This window comes from Odontesthes bonariensis, chromosome 9, assembly GCF_027942865.1.
Source record: "Odontesthes bonariensis isolate fOdoBon6 chromosome 9, fOdoBon6.hap1, whole genome shotgun sequence".
Taxonomy (NCBI): domain Eukaryota; kingdom Metazoa; phylum Chordata; class Actinopteri; order Atheriniformes; family Atherinopsidae; genus Odontesthes; species Odontesthes bonariensis.
In genome coordinates, this window is record NC_134514.1 from 2798541 (window position 1) to 2826244 (window position 27704).

The window sequence follows — 27704 nt, forward strand, 5'->3', positions numbered from 1 at the left end:
AAATCCACCGTAAATATACAGCAATTCGTTACAGTGTAGGTTTGAGCTTAAAGATGGAATCTGGAGTCAGAAATGTCAGCCTGACTGCGGCTGTTACGATCGTCTCATTTTAGCCGATAATCAGTTCACTGGAAAAAAACACGTTTTTGCTTGAAATAAGCAAAATAAATCTGCCAATGGAACTAGTGAAAATCGGCTTGTCAAGATTTCTTGAAATAAAATGTGATATTTAGGACTTTTGAGATAAAAGTGATCTTGAAATTAGCTTAAAAACCTCTTCAAATGTAAAAAAAAAAAAAGCTTGTTTCATATGATATGTGACTCAAAACAATTTGTTTTCAAGACTTTTTCATTTAACAAGATATTCCAGATGTATTGTCTTCAAATAAGTCCCTATATCTGGCTGAAATGGTGCTTGTTAGGCAGTTGTGTCTTATATTAAGTGTAATGAGATATTTTGACTAGAAATGAGACAAATATACTCGGTAAGACTTTGATTTTTTCCAGTGAGGACGGTCGGCAGGGCAGAAAATAACAGGTTTTATTGCTTAGATGTTTTCTGCGTGATGATTATTGGAAGTAAGCAGGACAGATGTTTGTGTTTCCTGATGTGAGAGCAGATATTTAGGACATCACACAACCAGTGACCATTGTTTGTGTCCTTTTAAAGCCGCCTGTCCACCTTTGTACCTCATATTGCCCGTTTGAGGTGTTTATTTCAGCTGTTTTTGTCTTTTTCTTTTAAGATTACATTTTACATGCACCTTTATCAGGTTATATTTGGATCTTAATCATTTTCTCTAATAATTAACTGATCTTTCTCATATTTCTCTTCAAATCTAGGCTAAAAACCTACTTATTTAGGATTGCTTTTAATACCCAGTTGTATGACACTTTTATCTTATTTTATCTTAATCGATTTTGTTGTTTTTATTGTTTTTATTTGTTTTTACTTCTTCTTCTCTTTATTTATCACCTGCTGTAAAGCACTTTGGTACACCGTAAGGATCGTCTGTAAAGGGCTGTATGAATAAAATACATTTACATCTGCAGCTACTAAAAGCTGATCGGTCGACTTCATGGTTGTTGCGGGTTGCCACCAGGTGCATGATGGGAAATAATCTCAGAAAAGTGTCACAGATAGCCACCCTGTGAGATCTGGAGTCTTTAGGTGTGATGGGGGGGGGGGGGGGGGTCATGACATCACAGGAGCCACAACTCTCCTGAGATTCTTCCTGATTTCATTCTAAAACCGTCCAAAACTTTTTAATCAATCAAATAACCTGAAGTGTTCGGCAGGCGGGTCGTTATCGTGTGGATTCACTTTATTCTTTGTTCTCACCGGCATCCTCTGGAGTTGTGAAGCGTGTGCAGAGCGATTCAACAGAATTACATGGATGTGATCAGTCACACCAACATGTTCATAAGCGTTTCAAAAGTCTGGCTTTGGTCTGACTAAAGAATCGTCTTTAAAACGTGCCGAGTGAAGTCATATCTTCAGCTTTAACTCCCTCGACTGTCGGTGTTATCGGAGGGAAAAGGTGACACTAAACCGAGGAGATGGCGTCAGTTTTCACATGCTGGTCATTTAGAAGCCTTTTCTATAACCAGCTGTTTACAGATGTGTTTGTTTGTTATTTTCTAATTCAAATTATTAGAGAAAAATAAACTAAAATGGACCTTTGAGCTGAGAGCTGCTTCAACAAAAAAAAACTAATCCGACTCCCCGAGGAAATTAAACATCAACATTAGGGCTGGGCAACGATTAAAATGTTTAATCTAATTAATCACATGATTTCCCTGATTAATCACGATTAATCGCATTTGTACGCAGAATCCAAAAGTAGCGTATAGCTTTTAGCATTTAGCTTTATTTTAAATGTGCTGCCATATGAATGAAAGTGCCATAACATTTGTTGTGCAAACACACTTTTAACATCAGCATCTTTCTGTAGTTTTTATGTAGAAGCCTCGCTCCACTGTCTGTTTCCTTGAATGACTTGCTGCTATCAGTTGTGTGTTTTGCCTTTAAGTGATATTTTAGACTGGAACTACTACGCTGAGAAGACAATTCAACTTGGCAGTGTTTACAGATGACTTTGGTTCTGTCGACTCCGCCGTCTGGAAGAACTTTAACATGAAAATGGCCGAGTAAAAGTTCCGTACCCTTCTCCATGTTTGGTGGATCCAAAGATTACTTTCTTTTCCTGTTCCACAGCAGACAGCAACAGACTTTTACAAAATAAAAGCCTGTGAGCAACACTTTTACAAAATAAAAGCCTGTGAGCAACAGACTTTTACAAAATAAAAGCCTGTGAGCAGCAGACTTTTACAAAATAAAAGCCTGTGAGCAACATACTTTTACAAAATAAAAGCCTGTGAGCAGCAGACTTTTACAAAATAAAAGCCTGTGAGCAGCAGACTTTTACAAAATAAAAGCCTGTGAGCAGCAGACTTTTACAAAATAAAAGCCTGTGAGCTACAGACTTTTACAAAAGTCCCGCATCGGACGGCCCTGTGCTGCGTGTTGTTCCCCCTCTCTCTGCCCTCTGCTTCCCGTCTCTCTGAACTTCCCATTAAAGGCACAAAAACCCCAAAATATATATATATTTTCAAAAAAAATTTAATTAAAAAATAAAACATGCGTTAATACACGATAAAATATTTATCGGCATTAAATAAGTAATGCATTTACACAATAATAACGAGTTAACTCGCCCAGCCCTAAAAATAAAAGATGTTAAAGGAACTTTGATTAATCAGGAATGAAATTGATCCGAATGATCCACTTTCTTCTTTTATTTTCAGCTCCACAGGGACAGAAATCAGCCTGGACCTCTGAGTACAACTCTTCATGGTTCATTATTACTTCATGTTAAACTTCTAAACATGTCTGACAATCATTTTCTTTGATGAGTTCAGTGTATGAAACATCAGCAAACTGAAACCCTTCAGAAGCTAAAAAAAAAGAGAAGAAGTTTAAATTAAAATGAAAATAAATAATAACAGCGGTTATAAACATGATGGCAGCACACAGGCTCAGCTCGGCATCCTGGAGCTTCTTCTGGTTCCGGATCTCTGCTGGTCAGGGGTCAGGGGTCAAACAGACGCAGCAACGATGCAACGCCCCGGTTGTTGTTTGGCACGAGGAAGACCAAAAATCCAGCCTTCTGCAAAAAATCTGGAAACGTAAAAGTTCGATGACTCATGATGACTCTCATGCTGCAAGCGGAGGACTTTCCAAAGGAGGATCCGGGGGCCCTGGGGGCCTTAAAAGTGACGCCGAAGCCCACAAACAGAAGCAGCAGATTGTAAAACAAAAAGCTCAGACCAAACGCAGCAGTTCTGTTCGTGCACTGTCTCAGCTCTGCACAGATTTGACCAACCAGTCTGCTCCCAAATCACAGCCAGCAGCGTCTGCACTTCTGCGCATGCTCAGTGGGCCTCACGGCCTCCAGGTCAGTGTGCACCATCAGCTCTCGGGCTTGTCCTTGTTGGGCCCCATGAACTCCACCCCGTCGATCGGGATGTCCTTCTCCTTGATGGCCTTCTGCACGCAGTGCTGGTACTTCCGGAAGGTCTCCGTGCACGGATCCCCGCTGCGGTCCCCCTTCAGGAACTTCTCGGCGAACCAGCGGTTGAAGCACTGGTCGTACTCCCGCTTCAGCTCGGTGCAGGCCTCCCCGACGCTGTTCATCTCCAGTAATAAAAATAAAGAGCCCGAAACGCCAAGGAGAGACAGTACGGAGGGTTTATCCGAGTGTTTTCAAACCGTGAGCAGCGTGGACATGCGCACTGCGACTCTCCTTGAACCGCGGCAGGCGATTGGCTGCTGTGAGAGTGACGTAAACGCGTAGTGGCGTCGCGACGTAAAGAGATGTGCTGCGAGTAGGAGGAATCACTCCTTTGTTTTTTTCACGTTTCAAAGCTACGGAAGAGTATTAGGGCCAGGCATAAGAAAAAATATTTAGATTTTGCCTGTAGAGAATAAAGTCGACATATAAAAAATAAATAAAAAATACTGTAGATATTTATATAGCGAATGTTTTTTCACTATTTTTATTTTATTTTTTTAAATTGTTTTAAATGTATTTTATATAGAATAGAAAAATAGAATAGAAAAATACTTTGTTTATATTGTTATAATATTCATTTTATTCTATTCTATTTGGTTGTTTTTACTTTAATTGTTTTCAGATCTTTTACTGTATGCTACTGCAACAAAACAATTTCCCAAATTGGGAAGAATAAAGTATCTATCTATCTATCTATCTATCTATCTATCTATCTATCTATCTATCTAAAATGTCTTATTTCGTTTATTTAAATACGGAATCAAAGTTATTCAGATTTAGAATATTACAGAAAGATCATTTTGTTTATTTTACCAACCTGTGAAATTTCTTCATAAGTAATTATTAAATTTGATTATAAGGCCCTGTTTAACATTAAGAGATTTAAATGCGTGAAAAATGTATTTTATTTATAAAAGGTATATAAATGGTAAATACATGTAGTCAGTTCCCATAGGTATTCTTGAATTTCTTTATTTTCATTTGCCACGTTTTGCATGTGCTTTTGAAATACTACAGGCTATTAGATTAAAATGTAGACATTTTGAAATCCAGGTTAAAAACATTTCTGTTCTCATGTGTCTATGCATGAAATCTGCACGATATCTTTGAACTTATCTGGACTGTTTTTAAATTAATTTAAATTATTTTATTTGTTTCTCTTTATATTCTTTTATGTATTTTTAATGCTTCTTCCACTTTCTGCTGCAATTTTTTTTAATTATGTGAAGCACTTTGAATTGTTTTGTACATGAAATGTGCTACAAATAAATTTGATTTGATTTGATTAAACAGATCCTTAGTATACCGTGTATCGAAAAGTGAAAGCATATTTAAAGCCACAATTCCTGATTTCTCTTAACAAATCTTAGATATTTAGAGTTTATCCTCAACAAATAATTACAAAATAGTTCAGAAATGAATAAACCAACGTAATCGCTGTAAAGCAAAAGCAGTTTAAAAAAAAGCAGAGTGAGAGCTCTTTTTTGTTGGTTTATCTACAGCCCCAAAAACCCGCGAGTTTATGCGCAGTTCATCGAAATCTCGCGGTTTTCCGAGAATACGTGTGGGTATTGTCAAAATAAGCTGATATTCAAGATCTGTACATAACTAACTGGATAAAACCCACCGTAGGCGTTCGGAAAAGGTAAGTAGCAGCCGCTGAGATAGCCAACTTAACCTTTTATCGGAGCTGTTTTGTAGATATTAGAATCGCCACATCTATGCTAACCAGATTAGCATCCCCGGCTAGGCCGCTCCGATTGTTGTGGACAGGATGCTGCAGGGCTGCTAGCTTAGCTAGCTTAGCTTCTGTAAGGTAAACGCGCCAAAGTAGGAGTAAAACTTTCGTGTGTTTTTAATAAAAACGTTCGTTGCTGCAGTCTGTCCACAGCGTTGAGATGTCTGACAGCGAGGACAGCGACTTCTCTGACAACCAGAGTGAGCGGAGCAGCGAAGCCGAGGAGGCGGAGGAGAATGAGGTATGCTAACAAGCTAGCTTTGGTGTGCTAACCAGCCAGATAAGACAGTGTTTGGGATTATGATGCGGATCAAACTGCCAAGAGAAATCAAATCAAATTTATTCATAAAGCACATTTCATGTACAAACAATTCAAAGTGCTTCACATAAAATAAATAACAAAATTTAAAATCAAGCAACAGTCCAGATAAGTTCAAAGATATCGTGCAGATTTCATGCATAGACACATGAGAACAGAAATGTCTTTAACCTGGATTTAAAAATGTCTCCATTTGGTGAAAGTTTAATCTCCACTGGCAGCTTGTTCCACTTGTTTGCAGCATAACAGCTAAATGCTGCTTCTCCATGTTTAGTCTGGACTCTGGACTGGACCAGCTGACCTGAGTCCTTGGATCTCAGAGCTCTGCTGGCTTTATATTCTCTGAACAGATCACAGATTGTAAACCATCAGCAGGCTTTTAAAATCTATTCTGTGACTGACTGGGAGCCAGAGTAAAGAAAGGTGGCATCGATGGAAAAATACCTCTACGCACACTTTGGAGAAGATAGTGCATTTAATATTTGAACTGGGAAATGGGGAAATTCTGACTTCCGTTTTGGAAGAAACTCAGATGACATCAACCACGATTTCTGCAACCTCTCCAAAAAAGTCACATTTTCAAACAAAAGCTCATATTTACAGAATAAGTTCAACCATTGACTGTTAGGGAAACTGTTTCTGAGAGACGGGACGGTGATGGTATAAGCAGAAGTTAGCTTTAAACTGACATGCTGCTTTTAGAGACTCATAGAGATTCTTCTTTATCCGTATTATTTATATTTTATTCATTTCATTTCAACTTCGCAATGTGCAATATTATTTATACTAGGTCACTTTACTGTTTAGTACTTACTTTTTCTCTTTTGAAACAAATGTTTTATCTTTTTTTTTTAATTTCTTGTTTCATGTCTGTTGTTGCTGCTGTGACAAGTGAATTTCCCCGTTGTGGGATAAATAAAGTCTAATCTAATCTAATTTTGCATCAGGGGATAACAACACAATGATGGAAATCTATGCGGCACTCTTTATACTCTCATGGAAAACAACAACACACCTTCACATGCAGATGGACTGAGAGGTTATTTAAAATGAATCCTGACTCGGTGGGATTTTAAATGCACCATAAGAAGTCTCTCTGATGAAAACTCTGCAAACGAGCACAGTTTTCCACTACATTATAACTCCAACAACAATGATGGAAATCTATTAGTCTAGATCAGATTAGATTAGATTAGATTAGACTTTATTTATCCCACAACGGGGAAATTCACTTGTCACAGCAGCAACAACAGACACGAAACAAGAAATTAAAAAAAAAAGATAAAACATTTGTTTCAAAAGAGAAAAAGTAAGTACTAAAAAGTAAAGGGACCTAGTATAAATAATATTGCACATTGTGAGGTTGAAATGAATAAAATATAAATAATACAGGTAAAGAAAAATCTCTATATTTATTTATTTATTTATTTATTTATATCCTTTAAACTGACGTGCTGTTTTTTAGGGGTGGGCGAAAAAATCGATTCATGTACATATCGCGATTATTATTATTTTTTGGATGATTTTAAAAATCGATTTTTCTCCCCTGAATCGATTATATTACGTCATATCCGTGTCCACAAAAACTTCATCAATTCATTACATGAAGCTAGCCCACATTTGTGCTGTGTGGACATTTCAATTCATTTTGTAACTGTAAACTTTAAAAACAACTCTTTTTGTCTCAGTGGAAATAAATGTCGGCTGCTGGACTGACTGACACAGACTGATGTGCGTTGTTTATGGGAACGACATTCATTCTAGAAGTGTATGATTCAACTTGTTTGTTTTTTAATGAGGAAGAAAATTGCAATTACTGATTAAATCGAATCGCAATTATCAAGAGTCGTGACCAAAGCACATCGTCCCACCCGTACTATTTTTACATCGGGGGATAACAACACAATGATGGAAATCTTTGCGGCACTCTTTATACTCTCATGGAAAACAACAACACACCTTCACATGCAGATGGATTGTGAAGTTATTTAAGATAAATCCCGACTGTGTGATTTTAAATGCACCATAAGAAGTCTCTCTGATGAAAACTCTGCAAACGAGCACAGTTTCCCACCACATTATAACTCAGTTTCTACATATTCCACCAGATTGGTTTGAAAGATGAAACATTATTCGGATGAATCGACTGTTTCTTGTACGTAAATGTAAGTTTTGTTTTATTCAGTCACACAGTAAACAACAAATGTGTTCAGTGCAATCACAGCATTTTTTAAGTGACTGAAAAGGCTGAAGCGTAATGCCTGTTCTGTCAAACAAAATCAAGCTACCCATCAACTTATATTTTTTACAAATACTAAAGTAAAAAGAGAAAAGACAAAAAACAGAATTGCATCCAATAAAGTAAAAAAATAGAAGAATAATTAAGCAAAATCATAAATAAACACAAAATCCTTCACAAATTATAAATACTTGTAGCCGTTGGTGCTGATGAAGGTAGTCCGGCTAGTTGGCTGGGGTTTAAAAAATAAAGCGTTTTGCTTCTCAGAACAATATGCGTTCAACAGAGTAATACATTTGCATCACAAAATGGTTCTCCAGGAAAAAGTCAGACCTCACAATCTCTTGGCCCTATTTTCTCTCCCTTCGTATCACTGCCTGCTGCCGCCTGCCGACAGCCGCGCCTGTTACGCTGTTTGCTGCTCGGTCTGCACAGCAGGCAGTGATACGAAGGGAGAGAAAATAGGGCCAAGAGATTGTGGCCAACCTAAAAACATCATATATTAATATTTTTATTTTTTTCATAAATCTTTTATTCCACTTCAGTTCTGATCATAACCAACAAGTTTTCAAATTAAATAAAATTAACCCTTTAGATGCCAATTTGAACTTTTTAGCCCAATTTTTAAGCCTTTTGGTGCCAGTATTTTCAAAATATGGAATGCAAAGTGGAATTATTGAGTAGGGATAATTATGGTCTGGGATATGTCAATGATTAGCAACAACATTGATTTTTAGGGATTTAAAATTTTTTGTTATGTCTGATTTTTATTTATTTGTTCTTTTTAAAGAAAGAAAAAAACTCCTTAATTTCTGAAAAGGGACATTTTTGTCCCCTTTTAAAACGACCTAAAAACATCATATATTAATATCTTTTTCCTTTTTTTTTCATAAATCTTTTCTTCCACTTCAGTTCTGATCATAACTACCAAGTTTTCAATTATTTTCAAAAAATTAACCCTTTAAATACTGGTTTATATGATGTAAACGCCAATTTCTGTTAAAACACAGACACAAAAACTGCTTTATTTTCAATGTATGCAGTGCAAAGTGAAATATTCTATGGGGGATTATTAGGTCTGGGATATGTCATTGATGAGCTACAACATCAGTTTTTACAGCTTTTTAGTTTTTCTGCAGTGGCAGATTACAGAAACGGCTCCCATAGACATCCATTATAATGAATACAGCATTAGACTATGGCACACACACACACACACACACACACACACAATAATTATCCCCGCTCAATAATTCCACTTTGCATTCTATATATTGAAAATATAGCAGTTTTTGTGGGTTTTTTCTCAAGAGATTGTGAGGTCTGACTTTTTCCTGGAGAACCATTTTGTGATGCAAATGTATTACTCTGTTGAACGCATATTGTTTTGAGAAGCAAAACGCTTTATTTTTTAAACCCCAGCCAACTAGCCGGACTACCTTCGTCAACACCAAAACGAGGCTGGAACTCTGCTCACAGGACGCAGCAGGGGGTAAGAAGATGTTCAGAAATGATGTTGCTGATATGGGATGTTACACAGCTTCATGTCAAAATAGGCGAACTGTCCCTTTAAAGAGGCGAACTGTCCCTTTAAAGAGGCGAGCTGTCCCTTTAAGTTGTGCTCCCACTGGAATCCGTTTGTCTGACCTTTCCTCGGATCTGTTGTTCTGTTGGATCTCACCCTGATGTCGTGTGATTTAGATCAAAGTCTGAACAGATTTCGGATGTTTTATGCTCCCTTCTTGATCTTTTTGTCGCGGTGCGACCCCAGGAGGAGACGAATAGCCCCGTGGGCAGCGACAAAGTGGCAGAAGAAGAGGGCGAGGACCTGGAGGACGAGGAGGAGTACGATGAAGAGGAAGAGGACGACGACGACGAGCGTCCCCGGAAGAAGCCGAGACACGGAGGGTTCATCCTGGACGAAGCCGGTGCGAGAGGACGCCTGGTCCCGCGTCCAGCCGCTCGGGGCAGGACGGAGCGCTAACATCTGTCCCTCTGTGTCTCTGTGCAGATGTGGACGATGAAGACGACGAGGACGAGCAGTGGGAGGAAGGAGCCGAGGACATTCTGGAGAAAGGTGAGACCGGCTTAGTGTTTAACAGAACAGAACGACCTGCATGACTGGAGAATAGAAGCTTGTGGGAACGTCTCGTACTAATAAATCCTGTTTTTTTTTCCAATAATCCGGCCGCTCTGAGAACACTTTCAGCCACATTTAGCAGCTCAGATTAACGGGAAATGTTAAACCTGAGTCCTTTCTGAGCCATGGAGAGGAAATAAAGAGCCTACTTTCTCAGGTTTTACACATCAGGACATAAAAGCATCCGCTCCTCAGCAGGTGTTAAAACTAAGTGAACCCTCACTGGAAGAAAAAATTCAGTGGAACAAATTCAGGTGTGTGTTAACACGATGCCGAGGAGGAAAGATCCCATTTCTTCATGTGAAATCCCGCTTATTTAAATCCTGCTTTGGCCCACATCAGTCTGCGTTATGGAAGTTTGAATACGAATTTCTAATATTGAATTTTTACAGCATCAAAATCAGACTTTGAATTTGAAAAACCAACAGTGTAAAAAAAAAAAAAAATCAATTTCTAAAAACAAAAATCTGTGTAAAAAAAAAATTCAACTTCAAAAAATTCAACTTCAAAAAATTCAACTTCAAAAAATTCAACTTCAAAAAATTCAACTTCAAAAAATTCAACTTCAAAAAATTCAACTTCCAAAAAATTCAACTTCCAAAAAATTCAACTTCAAAAAAATTCAACTTCAAAAAATTCAACTTCAAAAAATTCAACGTCAAAAAAAAATTCAACTTCAAAAAAAATTCAGTGGAAAAAAAATTCAACTTCAAAAAAAATTCAGTGGAAAAAAAATTCAACGTCAAAAAAAATTCAGTGGAAAAAAAATTCAACTTCAAAAAAAATCTGTGTAAAAAAAATTCAACTTAAAAAAAATTCAGTGGAAAAAGAACCAAAGCTCAACGTCCGGGTAAACAGGGAGAAGCAATCGATCCCTATTCTCAATTCATCCAACGGCAGCACCTTCTGGCAGCCGCAGGTACTGCACGCCGGGCAGTTTGTCTTTAAAGGGGAACTCCGGGGCATTTGAAGCGTGTTTCCATTGCTAGAGGTTGTTAAATACTGACAGTAGGACACAGAGAGGTGCGTATCTGCGCTCCCTGTGTGGAGATAGCGCTGTCCGCACAGCCTGTCATGCGAGGCTAAAACGTGGTGGCTAAGGGGCAAGTGCTAACCCTTCCACGTAAAACAACAACTTGCACACAGCAGAAACGTCACACCACTTTATAACCCATCCGACAATAAAGTCACAAGCCTTACCATCAAAACCATATGCATGGTTCTCACATTACTGGCATGGGGACGTTACAAAACAACTTTATAAACAGCATGTCACTCACCGGCTGGTTGTAGGCTCGCACATGTGAAAGCCCAAAAGAGTCGATGGAGAATAATCCCATATACAAAACAATTATCTTCTCTAGAAAAACTGCGTTCAAGTATTTAAAACATTACAACAATACATGCCCAGTAATATTGTTGTTCTGATGCTGATTCTTTAAAAGCTGAGTAATTATGTCCTGACGTGTGAAACCTCAGAGTTTAATGAGTGGAAACACTTTTACCTGTTTTTCATTTGTAAGTTTGGAAGCAGAGTGTGTGTTAGAGCAGTGTTTCCCCGCTCGGATCTCTGTTCTGACTGAACTCTCTCTGTCTCACGGCGTCCCTCGCTGTCGTGCATGCGGTCTCCAGTTAACGGTAATTCTCCTCCAGATATACTCTCCTGCTCCGATGTTGTCATTGATAAAATCCATGTAGAGCAAATGGAACATCAGCCTCATCCATTTGATTTAAACACAAAAACAAACCCACGTCTGACTGTTTTAACCCACCTCATCTCAGCCCAGCTGTATTTCTGTGTGTGTGATTCAACTGTGAGGAAGCACCGAAGGCAAACCCATCATTGGCTCCACCAACAGAAAAACCCAAAATAAACCCGATAAGAAGCACTTTCTGCGGGGAACAAAGCGGAACCTGGAGGTCGACTCCACGCTCGGAGAACCAAGCGTGATCGTTTGCCTGATGAGCAACTGGCGCGTCTCAGGCTGTGTTCGAAACCGCATACTGCATACTGCATACTGCATACTACATACTACACATACTATATACTATATACTACACATACTGCATACTACACATACTATATACTATATACTACACATACTGCATACTACATACTGCATACTACATACTACATACTGCATACTACATACTGCATACTACATACTACATACTATATACTACACATACTGCATACTACATACTGCATACTACATACTACATACTACATACTGCATACTACATACTACATACTATATACTACACATACTGCATACTACATACTGCATACTACATACTATATACTACACATACTGCATACTACATACTATATACTGCATACTGCATACTACATACTACATACTGCATACTGAATACTACATACTGCATACTGCATACTACATACTACATACTGCATACTGAATACTACATACTAAATACTACATACTGCATACTGCATACTACATACTACATACTGCATACTGCATACTACATACTGCATACTGCATACTACATACTACATACTGCATACTGAATACTACATACTAAATACTACATACTGCATACTGCATACTACATACTACATACTGCATACTACATACTACATACTGCATACTGAATACTACATACTAAATACTACATACTGCATACTGCATACTACATACTACATACTGCATACTGCATACTACATACTGCATACTGCATACTGATCGATCAGACAGTATGCAGAGCGTTTACCCACAATGCATTTTGCTCCTGCCCGAGCAGAAATCAGCCGGCCTGAAGCTGATTTCTCTTAAGCTCTAAACTCTGTAAACTTTAGCAACATTTGAAACATTTTCAGGAGAGAAAGTAGTCGTTTAGATCCCCAACGTGTTGAAAACCTGACAAAATACCGGCTGTTTACAATTTTGTTCCCATGAATTCGGCGCTACTAAAGCTAGCCGCAGTGAGCAACGCACTTCCAGTTATTTTCACAAAATAAAATACCCGTTGCCTTTTATCATAGGGAAAGCCATTACTATACAATTGGTGCTTTTGTTTTGAAAACAGGAAGTGAAGCTACCCTCGTTGTAGCTAGCTTGAAACTGTCGTTTTGACAGGAAATGACGATCGGCGACGTTACGTTGCATCTTGGGTAGTTTGAGTATGAGTAGTAACCTCATGATGCATACCCAACATTTAGGAGAATCTAGTATGCATCCGGGAACTTCTCCCTTACTCAAACTCGCATACTAACTCAAAAAGTTAGTAGGAGTAGTAGGAGAAGTATGCGGTTGCGAACACAGCCTCAGTTTTAGTTTGGGCGCTAACACATGGGCGGAGCTTTTTTGATGATGATGATGGTGCCCGACCTCACCGAAGGTGGATGTACAGTAGAAACAAAATAAATCCAGGCTCAAAGCTCCACACACAACTGAAGTGGAATACAAGATTGATGAAAAAAAAAGTGGAAAAAATATTAATATATGTTTTTAGGTCGTTTTTAAAAGGGGACAAAAATGTTGTTTTTTTAAAATCAGACATAGCAAAAAAAATTAAAAATCCCTAAAGATCAATGTTGTTGCTAATCATTGACATATCCCAGACCATAATTATCACTACTCAATAATTCCACTTTGCATTCCATATTTTGAAAATACTGGCACCTAAAGGCTTAAAATTTGGGCTAAAAAGTTCAAATTGGCATCTAAAGGGTTAATGTTTTAGAAAATAATTTAAAACTTGGTAGTTATGATCAGAACTGAAGTGGAATAAAAGATTTATGAATAAAAAAAAGTGAAAAAAATATTAATATATGTTTTTAGATCATTTTAAAAGGGGGAAAAATATCCCTTTTCAGAAATTAAGGAGTTTTTTTTTCTACACAATGAAAATTTGAAATTCGAAAAAATAGTGACAAAAATGCACAACTGGACCAAATATGATGAGTATCACTATTTCCAGTGTGAAATTGGAGGATAAAGTACACCCCAGGTGGATAAAAATGCCCCCATCAGGGTTAAAGGTGGGATCTCTGCCTCTTAATGTGGGTTAATGGAGGTTCTGTGGACACTGAGACTCTTGAGTTGTGTTTCTACTGTATGTCCTGAGCCCACATTGACCCCGTCACTGCCTCCATGCTTCTCCGTGCTGCACAGTCACCATTAATCACCTTGTTTTTTTGTTTTTTCTCCCATCATGCTTTGTGTTGTTGCTGCTTGACTCCCATGTGATCGTAACGCTCTTCACCTCTCTGCTCTGTCTCCTCTTTTTTCCCTTCGTTACTTCGGCGTCTGACTTCTCGCCCTTTCTCTTTCACTCTCTTTGTCCTTCCTCTTTGCTCGCCGCGCTCTCCTCTTCCTCGCTTGTCTCTGATTGGTCCTGAGCAGAGGAGGCTGAAGGTAAGACTTGTTTTTTTTTTTTTTTTTTGTCTTTTTACTTTTCTTTGTAGAATCGAGATGAATTTAATTTGCTCTTAACACAACACGCCCACCTTCCTCCCCTTCAGTGTCCAACATCGACCACATGATTGTGGATGACGATCACTCCGGATCCAGGCGGCTGCAGAACCTCTGGAGGTAACTCACACCAGCAGGAAACTGTAGTTTTACAGTACCCTCCATGTTTGGTGGCTCCATTAAAGCAGCCATCTTTAGCACTTAGTTTGTCCCTTTAAGTCTCTCCTTAAGCATCCTTGAGCCGGTACCTGTGGCAGCCGTACATGCCCACACCATAACACCCCCACCACCGTGCTTAACAGAGGAGCTGCTCTGCTTTGGATCTCGGGCTCTTCCTGTTGGTCTCCACACTTTCTTCCTGCCATCACTCTGATGCAGGTTCATCTGGGTCTGTCCAGAACACCTTTTTCCAGAACTCTGCGGCTCCTTTAAGGACTTCCTGGCAAACTGTGATGTGGCCATCCTGTTTCTGTGGCTAACTAGTGGTTAGCATGTAGAAGTGTATCCATTGTGTTTCTGTGGCTAACTAGCGGTTAGCATGTAGCAGTGTATCCACTGTGTTTCTGTGGCTAACTAGCGGTTAGCATGTAGCAGTGTATCCACTGTGTTTCTGTGGCTAACTAGCGGTTAGCATGTAGCAGTGTATCCACTGTGTTTCTGTGGCTAACTAGCGGTTAGCATGTAGCAGTGTATCCACTGTGTTTCTGTGGCTAACTAGCGGTTAGCATGTAGCAGTGTATCCACTGTGTTTCTGTGGCTAACTAGCGGTTAGCATGTAGCAGTGTATCCACTGTGTTTCTGTGGCTAACTAGCGGTTAGCATGTAGCAGTGTATCCACTGTGTTTCTGTGGCTAACTAGTGGTTAGCATGTAGCAGTGTAGCCTCTTTTTTTCTGTGGCTAACTAGTGGTCAACATGGAGCAGTGTAGCCTTTGTGTTTCTGTGGCTAACTAGCGGTTAGCATGTAGCAGTGTATCCACTGTGTTTCTGTGGCTAACTAGCGGTTAGCATGTAGCAGTGTAGCCTCTTTTTTTCTGTGGCTAACTAGTGGTCAACATGGAGCAGTGTAGCCTTTGTGTTTCTGTGGCTAACGAGCGGTTAGCATGTAGCAGTGTATCCACTGTGTTTCTGTGGCTAACTAGCGGTTAGCATATAGCAGTGTAGCCTTTGTGTTTCTGTGGCTAACTAGCGGTTAGCATGTAGCAGTGTATCCACTGTGTTTCTGTGGCTAACTAGTGGTTAGCATGTAGCAGTGTATCCACTGTGTTTCTGTGGCTAACTAGCGGTTAGCATATAGCAGCATAGCCTCTGTGTTTCTGTGGCTAACTAGCAGTTAGCATGTAGCAGCGTAGCCTCTGTGTTTCTGTGGCTAACTAGCGGTTAGCATGTAGCAGCGTAGCCTCTGTGTTTCTGTGGCTAACTAGCAGTTAGCATGTAGCAGTGTAGCCTCTGTGTTTCTGTGGCTAACTATTCAATTCAATTCATTTTTATTTATATAGCGCCAAATACAACAAATGTAATCTCAAGGCACTTAGATAATAAAGTCCAATTCAAGCCAATTGGAATTCAATTAATTGTAATCATAATTATTCATAAAATAATCCAATTCGTTCATATAGAGCCAATTCAAAAACAATTTCCTTGCTAAGGAAACCAACAGATTGCACTGAAACTTAACTAGCGGTTATCATGTGGCAGCATAGCCCCTGTGTTTGTGTTCATGAAGTCTTCTGTGGACAGTCGACAGAGACACACCTGCCTCCTGAAGATGGTTCTGATCTGTTGGCTCAGACATGGCTGAACAGAACGGACATTTTTATACCCAAAGTAGTTTTAAACAGATTTATCTGAGCCGCCGGCTGGCGTAGAGAAGATTAAACGTTTCTGTTGCCATCTGCGGCTTCATTGAAACGTCTTAATGAAGTTAAATCCTGGAAGAAGCTCAACTTTCTGTGTTTTCAGTGAAGTTTTAAAGCTGATATTTTGATTTGGGAAATCTCAACCCTTAAGTTTGACCTTAAATTGGATGGCTGCAGCTGTAAATCCAGCTTTTTTTCAACTAAAAGCGGTTGTATCCCTCAGTCTTCTCTAGTCTTTGCTTTGCTGGCTCTGTCTGCATTTGTGATTTTAAGATTTTATTGCTCGTATTTAATGTGGAGGAACATTGTTATCACGACATCCGAAGAGCCAAGAAAAGCCAAACTCACCCAAACCAACAGCAGCTTCCTTCTTTCTCCTTCAACACTCTGGAAGATTATACTCCACACGGGAATGACCCCGAACTGTGTCTGAACTGCAGAAAGCATCCAAACCAACAGCAGAACTTTGGTGCTGAGCGATGTTCGTACATCAGAGAAGAAAACCGAAGTTTTAAAATGTTGGAAAAACATTTTTTGGTATCCCCCCTGCTTCTAACCTGCCGAAAGGAATGAAACGAGCTATAGCATTCTGCGAGAAGTGCTCTACAACCTTAATGTAGAAAAGTTTTCTCTTAGAGGTTCCACCAATTTATTTAGTGCTACATGGGACCCCTTTTTTAGGTATTTTGACTCCTTGACTCTTTCTGACACTGAGGATATTTAAATATCTGACAAACCTGTAAGCTTAGATTTTCTATGTATCTGTACTTATTTATTTAAACTAATATTCTTAATCATTTATCCTTTTTTTATTATTATTTATTTTCTCTTTTGTTGGCCTGTGGGCGGGATGGGTGGTCAGGGTGGGTTGGGGGTTGACAGAATTGTTGCTGCTACTGATTGTATTTATACTTTTATTCTGTCCCAACAATGTCTGTCTTGTTATGTTTAAAATTATCAATAAACAAAGTAAAAAGGAAATAAATAAACCGGCTGTATAGATGGTTTGTACCTCACAAGAACATGAATAATTTTAGTTGTAATGGCTGACTGACCGGGTGTTGTGTTACAGAGACTCCAGAGAGGAGGCGCTGGGCGAATACTACATGAGGAAGTATGCCAAACCCCCTGCCGGACAGAAGTAAGTGAAACAAACTCCTCAGATATTTTAAATGGATAATCAGGGGTTAAAGACGCAGCCGAACACGAGTAAAGTGTTTTTATTTAGCAGCAATAACTGTCCCTTTCTTCTTCTGTGGTTTGCAGTTACTCTGGAGGCTCAGATGAGCTTTCTGACGACATCACCCAGCAGCAGCTGCTTCCTGGTGTTAAGTATGTAAACACTCGTCCACCAATCAGCATCCAGATGTGCAAACACTCGTCCACCAATCAGCATCCTGCAGACGTCCCACTGACATTCATGATGATTTCTCTTTTCTGTCACCAGGGATCCCAATCTGTGGACGGTCAAGTGCAAGGTGTGTAAACTCACTCACTCACTCACACACGTGCACACACACGTGCACATGCACGTGCACACGCCTGGATACTTGTAGCTCATGTATCGTGTCTGCAGATCGGGGAGGAGAGGGCGACCGCCATCGCTCTGATGAGGAAGTTCATCGCCTACCAGTTCACAGACACGGTAAGAGACTCTGAAATATGGTGAATGTGATGGAGAATATGATGGTGTCTGTCTGTGGAAGTAAAAAGGAACAGAACAGAGTGAATAAACGATAAAATCTGACTCGTATCCGATGCTTCTGAGCCTTTAATCAGAGTTTAATGGACCAGACTAAGTCCTGGAGTCTTGTTTTCAGTCTGTTCTTCTTGCCCCTTCCCTTTCGACCCGCAGCCCCTTCAGATCAAGTCGGTGGTGGCGCCCGACCACGTCAAAGGCTACATCTACGTGGAGTCGTACAAGCAGACGCACGTGAAGGCGGCCATCGAGGGCATCGGCAACCTGAGGATGGGCTTCTGGAACCAGCAGATGGTTCCCATCAAGGAGATGACGGACGTCCTGAAGGTGGTCAAAGAGGTGACCAACCTGAAGCCCAAGTCCTGGGTCAGGCTGAAGAGAGGCCTGTACAAGGACGACATCGCTCAGGTACGCACCGACGGAAAAGTGACGAATGAAGAGACAGAATATCTGTTTCCGCTGTAAATAGAAACGTCGACTCTGAGAGGGTTTTCAGTCTGATGCCTGATTTGATCCTCAGGTGGACTACGTGGAGCCGAGTCAGAACACCATCTCACTGAAGATGATTCCTCGGATAGACCTGGACCGCATCAAGGCCAAAATGAGCCTGGTACGCCACACAAACACACACTCACACACACACACACACACACACACACATTCTCGCACTAAGTGCTGAGTGAGGACCACGTAAAACCACTCAAAGTGAGGACCATTATTTCTGGTTAGTGTCGCGGCCTTTTTAGTTTCCTAAAACTAAATTTTCTAAGAAAGGCCGTGGGTGGCAACAGGTGGTTTGATTCTTGCACTTCAGACTTGGTTGTTTAAAAAATATGAACAAAACAATAACAAAAAATCTCCTACAACTTGAAAAACGAAAGTTAAATTAATCTGATTTCACAAGCTCAAAAAGTGGTCAAAAATCATTTAACCAAACCCCCCCCCCCCCCCCCCCCCCGGTGTGTTCTTAATCTCTCTAATTAATGGAAGGGTCTAAAAGTTACCAAAATAATCTAAACCAGAGGTCTTCAACAGGGGGGGTCGCGAAATCTTTGGTTGATTAGACGATTTTTAACATTTCTTTTTTTTTTTTCAAAACAGTTTTTTCTCACAAATTGTGTGCAAACGTGTGCCGTCCACAGATGGTTTGAGGGTTCATTGTCCCATCTACATGCATGTTTAAAGTTAAAAGCTGTGGATTATTGGAATAGCTCAGTGTTGTATGCAAGATGTTTGTTTATAAATGGCAGTGGCACGGCCACCCTGTAGCTTGCACATGTTTAAAATAAAAACATAAATATATTAACCTGTGTATTATTTGAATAGCTTAGTATTGAATGTACAATAACAGAGTAGCTATGTTTATACACGGCACTAGGCCCCGTTAAATATAAAACAAAATTGGGTCCCTCGCCTGAAAAACGTTGAAGACCCCTGATTTAAACAATTTCAAATATAAAAATGAATTACAGATTTCGATTCCAAACTAACTAAAGTATATTCTAACTGCCCAAAGAAAACTAAATTGATAGAACTTATGATTTACAAACATAAATGGCCACAACACTTAGTATCAAGGCCAAAATGAGCCTGGTACGCCACACACACACACACACACACACACACACACTAATGTGCCTTTTAACCACCTGACATGCCTCATCAATAATGACCTCTGTTGGTTTGGCACCTGCAGAAAGACTGGTTCGCCAAGAGGAAGAAGTTCAAGAGACCTGGCCAGAGGCTGTTTGATGCCGAGAAGATCAGGTGCTCACACACACATTATGAAGCCGATGGTTTTTTCCTCTGTCTGGAGTTTTAAAGTAAACGCTGACGTGTGCGACAGGTCTCTGGGAGGGGAGGTCAGCCACGATGGAGACTTCATGATCTTTGAGGGGAACCGTTACAGCCGCAAAGGGTTCCTGTTCAAGAGCTTCGCCATGTCCGCCGTGGTGAGGAGGACGTTCCTTTCTGAGCGCTCGCAGGACTCTGGTGTGGTTTTAACTGCGGCTGAGAGTTCTGGTTTGTGTCCGACAGATCACAGACGGAGTGAAGCCAACGCTGTCGGAGCTGGAGAAGTTTGAGGACCAGCCGGAGGGAATCGACCTGGAGGTGGTCACGGAGTCAGGTACGCCGCTCTGGGTCTGACTGAGCTAAAGTAGTAACTCCTCTCTCTTGATTTAAGCTCCTCCTTTTGGGTTAGATTACGTAGAATTGTCTTTGCTTGAATGTATCTTTATATTCTGATGCTTTTACTATTCAATGTTTGAAGAGAATTTAACTTTAAAATTTTCAATCGGAAGACACTTCAAAGTTACAGTCCAGTTCATTGTAATTCAGTCCTGATCCAATCAAATCCAGTTCATTAAATTCCAGATTAGTCCAATTAATTCAGAGCCCATTAAAAACAGTTTCCAGCTCAGGAAACCAGCAGATTAACTGAAACTTCTCTCTGGCAGCTGGTTCCTCAGAGAGGGGCCTGATAACTGAAGGCTCTGCCTCCCAAACTGGCAGCTGGTTCCTCAGAGAGGGGCCTGATAACTGAAGGCTCTGCCTCCCAAACTGGCAGCTGGTTCCACAGAGAGGGGCCTGATAACTGAAGGCTCTGCCTCCCAAACTGGCAGCTGGTTCCACAGAGAGGGGCATGATAACTGAAGGCTCTGCCTCCCAAACTGGCAGCTGGTTCCTCAGAGAGGGGCCTGATAACTGAAGGCTCTGCCTCCCAAACTGGCAGCTGGTTCCACAGAGAGGGGCCTGATAACTGAAGGCTCTGCCTCCCAAACTGGCAGCTGGTTCCACAGAGAGGGGCCTGATAACTGAAGGCTCTGCCTCCCAAACTGGCAGCTGGTTCCATAGAGAGGGGCCTGATAACTGAAGGCTCTGCCTCCCAAACTGGCAGCTGGTTCCTCAGAGAGGGGCCTGATAACTGAAGGCTCTGCCTCCCAAACTGGCAGCTGGTTCCACAGAGAGGGGCCTGATAACTGAAGGCTCTGCCTCCCAAACTGGCAGCTGGTTCCACAGAGAGGGGCCTGATAACTGAAGGCTCTGCCTCCCAAACTGGCAGCTGGTTCCATAGAGAGGGGCCTGATAACTGAAGGCTCTGCCTCCCAAACTGGCAGCTGGTTCCTCAGAGAGGGGCCTGATAACTGAAGGCTCTGCCTCCCAAACTGGCAGCTGGTTCCACAGAGAGGGGCCTGATAACTGAAGGCTCTGCCTCCATAAACTGGCAGCTGGTTCCACAGAGAGGGGCCTGATAACTGAAGGCTCTGCCTCCATAAACTGGCAGCTGGTTCCACAGAGAGGGGCCTGATAACTGAAGGCTCTGCCTCCATAAACTGGCAGCTGGTTCCACAGAGAGGGGCCTGATAACTGAAGGCTCTGACGGCCCGATAATAAAGAACGTTATGGTGCGTGTGCGCAGGTAAGGAGCGCGAACACAACCTGCAGGCCGGTGACAACGTGGAGGTGTGCGAGGGGGAGTTGATCAACCTGCAGGGGAAAATCCTCAGCGTGGACGGCAACAAGATCACCATCATGCCCAAACACGAGGACCTTAAGGTACGAAAGATGCTCCCTGGAGCCAGCTGTTCCCTCCAGCTGTGTTCCTTCCAGCTGTTCCCTCCAGCTGTTCCCTCCAGCTGTTCCCTCCAGCTGTGTTCCCTCCAGCTGTGTTCCCTCCAGCTGTTCCCTCCAGCTGTGTTCCCTCCAGCTGATTGGCTGTTTGTCTCTCTCTGCAGGACCCTCTGGAGTTCCCGGCTCAGGAGTTGAGAAAATACTTCCGGATGGGCGACCACGTGAAGGTGATCGCCGGCCGGTACGAAGGCGACACCGGCCTCATCGTGAGGGTGGAGGAGAACTTCGTCATCCTCTTCTCTGACCTCACCATGCACGAGGTACCCGCTCAGATCTCATCATTTCTGCCTTCACACATTCAACCAAAGCTGAAAACCGCCTGCAAAATTATCAGCGTTTCTCAGCCTCTGAGAAGCTAAAACAGGAAATAAATAAAAAACACATTTAGTACTTAACCCTAATCCCTGATGGGGGACTTTTTTCTCCTCTAATTTCACACTGTAGACAGTGATACTCATCATATTTGGTCCAGTTGTGCATTTTTTTTCTATTTTTTCAAATTTCAAACACACATCATATACGATGCAATTTTTCATTGTGTAGGAAAAAAAACTCCTTAATTTCTGAAAATTTCCCCTTTTAAAACGACCTAAAAACATCATATGTTAATATTTTTTTCCAGTTTTTTTTCAGAAATCTTTTCTTCCACTTCAGTTCTGATCATAACTACCATGTTTTCAATTGTTTTCAAAAAAATTAACCCTTTAAATACTAGTGTTTATGAGGTAAACACCAATTTCTGTAAAAACACACACACAAAAACTGCTGTATTTTCAATGTATGCAGTGCAAAGTGAAATATTCTATGGGGGATTATTAGGTCTGGGATATGTCATTGATGAGCTACAACATCAGTTTTTATAGCTTTTTAGTTTTTCTGCAGTGGCTGATTACAGAAATGGCTCCCATAGACATCCATTATAATGAATACAGCTATGGCACACACACACACACACAATAATTATCCCCGGTCAACAATTCCATTTTGCATTCTATATATTGAAAATATAGCAGTTTTTGTGGGGTTTTTATTACAGAAATTGGCGTTTACATCATATAAACCAGTATTTAAAGGGTTACATTTTTTAAAAGAATTGAAAACTTGGTAGTTATGATCAGAACTGAAGTGGAATAAAAGATCTATGAAAAGAAATGTGGAAAAATATCAATATATGATTTTTTTTTTTATGTTGTTTTTAAAAGGGGACAAAAATGTCCCCTTTCAGAAATTAAGTTGTTTTAAATCAAGTATGAGGGTTAAAGTCTGAGTGAAGCAGGAATAAATCTGAGCCAAACAAGATCAGCATGAATGAATCGCTTTAACGGAGTTTGTCCGACTGCTTCGAGGTGAAATCACTAACGCACACTGCAGATATCACGTCACCTTTCAGCTGTTGAATCCTATCCTGATTCTCTGACCTCCAACATCTGCCGTGTTTTCGCTCCGTTTCTCCCAAAAAATGAATTCTACGACTCAAGTTCTGCCAGTTTTTGAATCTGGAAGTAATCGTTTACCCCAGCAGAGAAAAGAACGAATCGTTATCAAAGATGTGCTGCTGTTAGCGTTGGACGGAATAAACTGAACAGAATGTAAATCATCTGGTAAATGTGTAGAAAGTTGAAGTGCAGCAGAGAGGAAGGTGTGGTAGAACTCTTCAGAGGTCTCCATCAGTGGGTTGGGGTGTTGTTTTTTGGTGAAGTCTGGGGATAACATGGACTGGAAGCCATCGGTTCAACATCTCTTCGCTCGCCTAGAAAGGTCCTGCTGTGTCCTCATCAGGGCTCCAAGCTCGTCCATTTTATCCACCAGTGATCTCCCATTTCCCCTGATGATGGAGAGGAGAAATATTCTAAACTTCCCCCTCCTTTTTCACCATTTTGCTGCTCTGCTTCTTAGACGTCTCCTCTTCTACTCTTATTGAACTTTGGTCTTATTCCAGGCGTTAGTTCGCAGCTCCGGCTGGTTGAAAAGATGTGAAAAATGTTTCAGAAATCAGTGGTTTTTTTCATAGAAAAGATGCAAAGAAAGACTCAAGTTTGTCCAGAGCCGGCCTGCCACCAGGGCGGCGCCATTCCGGGACTTTATGTCATGATGGCAGAACAGCTGTTTGAGATGCACAGTTTGCAGGTTGAGGTTGTAGGAGGCATGTTTATTACACGACAACCAAGCCGACAGTCGTCTGGAGCATCGTGAACATCAGGACCGGCTTTGTTTGAAGAACTCGCTGCCATGGTTACCTTTAATCTTTATCCACGTGTTATCGCCTGTACGCAGCGTGTACTTCCTGGCTGGTAGTTACAGGTCGTCTTTGCGTTGTGTTCATGTCCTGATTTGTTTGTTCAGACACTGAGGAAGTGATGAGACCCGCAGGCTTTAGATATTCAGCTCTGAACTGCATCCAGATGAAAAAGTTCACACTTTAAGGGACATTTCTTATTGTTTTCTGAGATTATTTATTTATTTATTTATTTATTTATTTATTATTATTATTATTTATTTGAATTTCTTTATTGTTATTACTATTTATTATTATTTTTTTTTATTTGTTTTTATTTATTTAATTTATAAGATTTATTTTGCACATTGACCAGGTTGCAGTACTCAGAAAATTCGGTTCAAATTGTTTTTAGAAGGAGAAAATGTCTTCTTCTGTTGTCTGCCTTCAGATGTTAGCTCAGCTCACCCATCGGGAATCTTCACTTGTGCTCCAAACAGCTCAGAAGAGAAACTCAAACTGAATAACCCATAAAAAGGATGTTTGATCTGTATCCGAGGATATTTCTCATTGTTTTCTGAGATGATTTATTTATTTTTAAATTAATTTAATTTTTTATTTATTTTTATTATTTATTGTTTTATTTTTATTTATTAATTTAATTTATTTATTTTAATTTTAATTTTTTTATTTAATTTATAAGATTTATTTTGCACATTGACCAGGTTGTTGTACTCAGAAAATTTGGTTCAAGTTGTTTTTAGATGGAGAAAATGTCTTCTTCTGTTGTCTGCCTTCATCAGGAATCTTCACTTGTGCTCCAAACAGCTCAGAAGACAAACTCAAACTAAATAACCCATAAAAAGGATGTTTGATCTGTACCCGAGGCTTTCAGGAGGAGGAGTTTCTCAGATGGCGTCTCCAGAGTGGGTTTATGGCAGAAACGTTTCCGTCCTGACGCCTGCCGTCTCGCCCTTTTCTCCTACAGTTGAAGGTGTTGCCCAGAGACCTGCAGCTGTGCTCCGAGACGGCGTCCGGCGTCGATGCCGGAGGGCAGCACGAGTGGGGGGAGCTGGTCCAGCTGGACCCGCAGACGGTCGGAGTCATCGTTCGGCTGGAGAGGGAGACGTTCCAGGTAATATTCTGCCCCCGAGCTGCAGGGTCCGCTCGGCGAGCGCAGACGGTTTCCCTTAAAGCTGCCGCTGTTTTCAGGTGCTGAACATGCACGGGAAGGTGCTGACGGTGCGGCACCAGGCGGTCAACCGCAGGAAAGACAACCGCTTCGCCGTGGCGCTGGACTCCGAGCAGAACAACATCCACGTCAAAGACATCGTCAAGGTCATCGACGGGCCGCACTCGGTAAGGACGAACCCTTTTCAACCTCAAAATGGTTTGAAAGTTCAGTTAGCGTGATTTAAAGCGGATGGTTCCCCACCACATAGACTCTGAAGGTGTTCAAAACCGCATACTTCTCCTACTAACTTTTTGAGTTTGAGTAAGCGAGTTTGAGTAAGCAGAAGTTCCCTTATGTATACTAGATTCTCCTAAATGTTGGGTATGCATCATGAGGTTACTACTCGTACTCAAACTACCCAAGATGCAACGTAACGTGACGTCGCCGATCGTCATTTCCTGTCAAAACGGCAGTTTCAAGCTAGCTACAACGAGGGTAGCTTCACTTCCTGTTTTCAAAACAAAAGCACCAGTTGTATGGTAATGGCTTTCCCTATGATAAAAGGCAACGGGTATTTTATTTTGTGAAAATAACCGGAAGTGCGTTAGCTCACTGCGGCTAGCTTTAGCAGCGCCGAATTCGTGGGAACCAAATGGTAAATAGCCGGTATTTTGTCAGGTTTTCAACACGTTGGGGATCTAAACGACTACTTTCTCACCTGAAAATGTTTCAAATGTTGCTAAAGTTTACAGAGTTTAGAGCTTAAGAGAAATCGACTTCAGGCCGACAGGAGCGAAATGCATTGTGGGTGAACGCTCTGCATACTGTCTGATCGATGAGTATGTAGTATGCGGTTTCGAACACAGCCACAGAGCATCATCGTTCATTGTGTGGTCACACATTCTGTTTTCTCCAAACCCAACTGTGATGTTTTTCCTCCTGCAGGGCCGCGAAGGGGAGATCCGCCACCTGTTCCGAGGCTTCGCCTTCCTCCACTGTAAGAAGCTGGTGGAGAACGGAGGCATGTTCGTCTGCAAGACCAGACACCTGGTGCTGGCCGGAGGATCCAAGGTCAGAGTCCAACTCTGGGTTATCGGGTTAAAGAGCATACAGTCTGAGGTGGTTTCTACGCATTGGACTTCATTCTTTTATCTTAAAGCTTCCATATTGTGTAAAACTCCTTCTTCCTGTTCCTGGGAGCATATATCAGGGCGTCTGAGGTGTAAAACTCCTTCTTCCTGTTCCTGGGAGCATATATCAGGGCGTCTGAGGTGTAAAACTCCTTCTTCCTGTTCCTGGGAGCATATATCAGGGCGTCTGAGGTGTAAAACTCCTTCTTCCTGTTCCTGGGAGCATATATCAGGGCGTCTGAGGTGTAAAACTCCTTCTTCCTGTTCCTGGGAGCATATATCAGGGCATCTGAGGTGTAAAACTCCTTCTTCCTGTTCCTGGGAGCATATATCAGGGCGTTTGAGGTGTAAAACTCCTTCTTCCTGTTCCTGGGAGCATATATCAGGGCGTCTGAGGTGTAAAACTCCTTCTTCCTGTTCCTGGGAGCATATATCAGGGCGTCTGAGGTGTAAAACTCCTTCTTCCTGTTCCTGGGAGCATATATCAGGGCGTCTGAGGTGTAAAACTCCTCCTTCCTGTTCCTGGGAGCATATATCAGGGCGTCTGAGGTGTAAAACTCCTTCTTCCTGTTCCTAAGAGCATATATCAGGGCGTCTGAAGTGTAAAACTCCTTCTTCCTGTTCCTGGGAGCATATATCAGGGCGTCTGAGGTGTAAAACTCCTTCTTCCTGTTCCTGGGAGCATATATCAGGGCGTCTGAAGTGTAAAACTCCTTCTTCCTGTTCCTGGGAGCATATATCAGGGCGTCTGAGGTGTAAAAGATGTAGTTTGTGATTTCCATTTAATTCAAATCCACGTTTCAGAGTCTGGTTTCCAGACTTTCATGTGAATCTGTTGGTTCAGTCGATCACTAAACAGGTTTTGTAGGCTTGTTTTTTTAAATGGCCACTGAGTCGGGCGTCTTTTGGCCTCTCCGTGGTTATATCCTGATTTCTGTGACTTCTCATCGTCTGCGTTTCCTCCATAAATTATCTGAGGAGAAAACGGCCTGAAGAACAAAATGAGGACAAAACTAGACTTTCAAAATACACGTAAACATGTTAATCTGACTGAAGTCGCACAAGATGAAGCTGCTTAAACCGGATAACACACAGATGATACAGGCTCCAAACTTCCATATTTCTGCATCTTTTAGGAAAAACAGTAAAGTGTCTATTAATCCATCTGAGTTCCCCATAAAGCTGCTCTCATTCACTTATTTTCCTGTTTCTTTTGTCAGAAACTGGGACTGAAAATCAGCCCTTTAACACTCACTGAAAGCCTCTTCAGACGGTCGCTCTGCTCTAATAAAATCCTGATTTTAGCCCTCAGTCTGAAGTGTAAAAGCTTAAAAATGGCTGCTTTGCTTGCTGTTTTCAGCCCAGAGACGTGACCAACTTCACAGTGGGCGGCTTCGCCCCGATGAGCCCTCGCATCAGCAGCCCCATGCACCACGGCGGAGGAGGTGAGCGTCCCAATCAAACGCACAACAGCTGCTCCTTACCAGCGTCCAGATGTTTACAGCTGACGGAGGTTGTGTGGCTGCTGTCTGAGCCCATTGAGAC

The 27704-nt window shown here is 41.3% G+C and overlaps 2 protein-coding genes across 2 annotated transcripts in view; one reads left to right on the forward strand and one right to left on the reverse strand.

Moving 5' to 3' along the window:
- Positions 1-2607: 2607 nt before the first annotated feature.
- triap1 (TP53 regulated inhibitor of apoptosis 1) lies at positions 2608-3807 on the reverse strand. Its single transcript, XM_075474293.1, has one exon. It carries the CDS (start codon positions 3695-3697, stop codon positions 3473-3475), a length of 225 nt encoding a protein of 74 aa, XP_075330408.1. The 5' UTR covers positions 3698-3807; the 3' UTR covers positions 2608-3472.
- A 1266-nt stretch (positions 3808-5073) lies between these two features.
- supt5h (SPT5 homolog, DSIF elongation factor subunit) overlaps positions 5074-27704 on the forward strand; it is a 33848-nt gene continuing 11217 nt past the window's right edge. The window contains exons 1-20 of the mRNA XM_075472769.1: positions 5074-5220; positions 5456-5554; positions 9643-9799; positions 9883-9948; positions 14501-14570; positions 17381-17449; positions 17575-17640; positions 17756-17786; positions 17885-17953; positions 18164-18415; positions 18528-18617; positions 19704-19774; positions 19854-19959; positions 20045-20135; positions 21429-21565; positions 21745-21900; positions 24844-24990; positions 25068-25214; positions 25975-26100; positions 27520-27604. Of these exons, the coding sequence (XP_075328884.1) occupies positions 5474-5554; positions 9643-9799; positions 9883-9948; positions 14501-14570; positions 17381-17449; positions 17575-17640; positions 17756-17786; positions 17885-17953; positions 18164-18415; positions 18528-18617; positions 19704-19774; positions 19854-19959; positions 20045-20135; positions 21429-21565; positions 21745-21900; positions 24844-24990; positions 25068-25214; positions 25975-26100; positions 27520-27604 (2017 nt within the window). The 5' untranslated portion in view covers positions 5074-5220; positions 5456-5473. The remainder of the gene's footprint in view (positions 5221-5455; positions 5555-9642; positions 9800-9882; positions 9949-14500; positions 14571-17380; positions 17450-17574; positions 17641-17755; positions 17787-17884; positions 17954-18163; positions 18416-18527; positions 18618-19703; positions 19775-19853; positions 19960-20044; positions 20136-21428; positions 21566-21744; positions 21901-24843; positions 24991-25067; positions 25215-25974; positions 26101-27519; positions 27605-27704) is intronic.

Bases quoted from the DNA above. Each gene is read 5' to 3' on its own strand.
- triap1 (XM_075474293.1), bottom strand. From the start codon at position 3,697: ATGAACAGCGTCGGGGAGGCCTGCACCGAGCTGAAGCGGGAGTACGAC.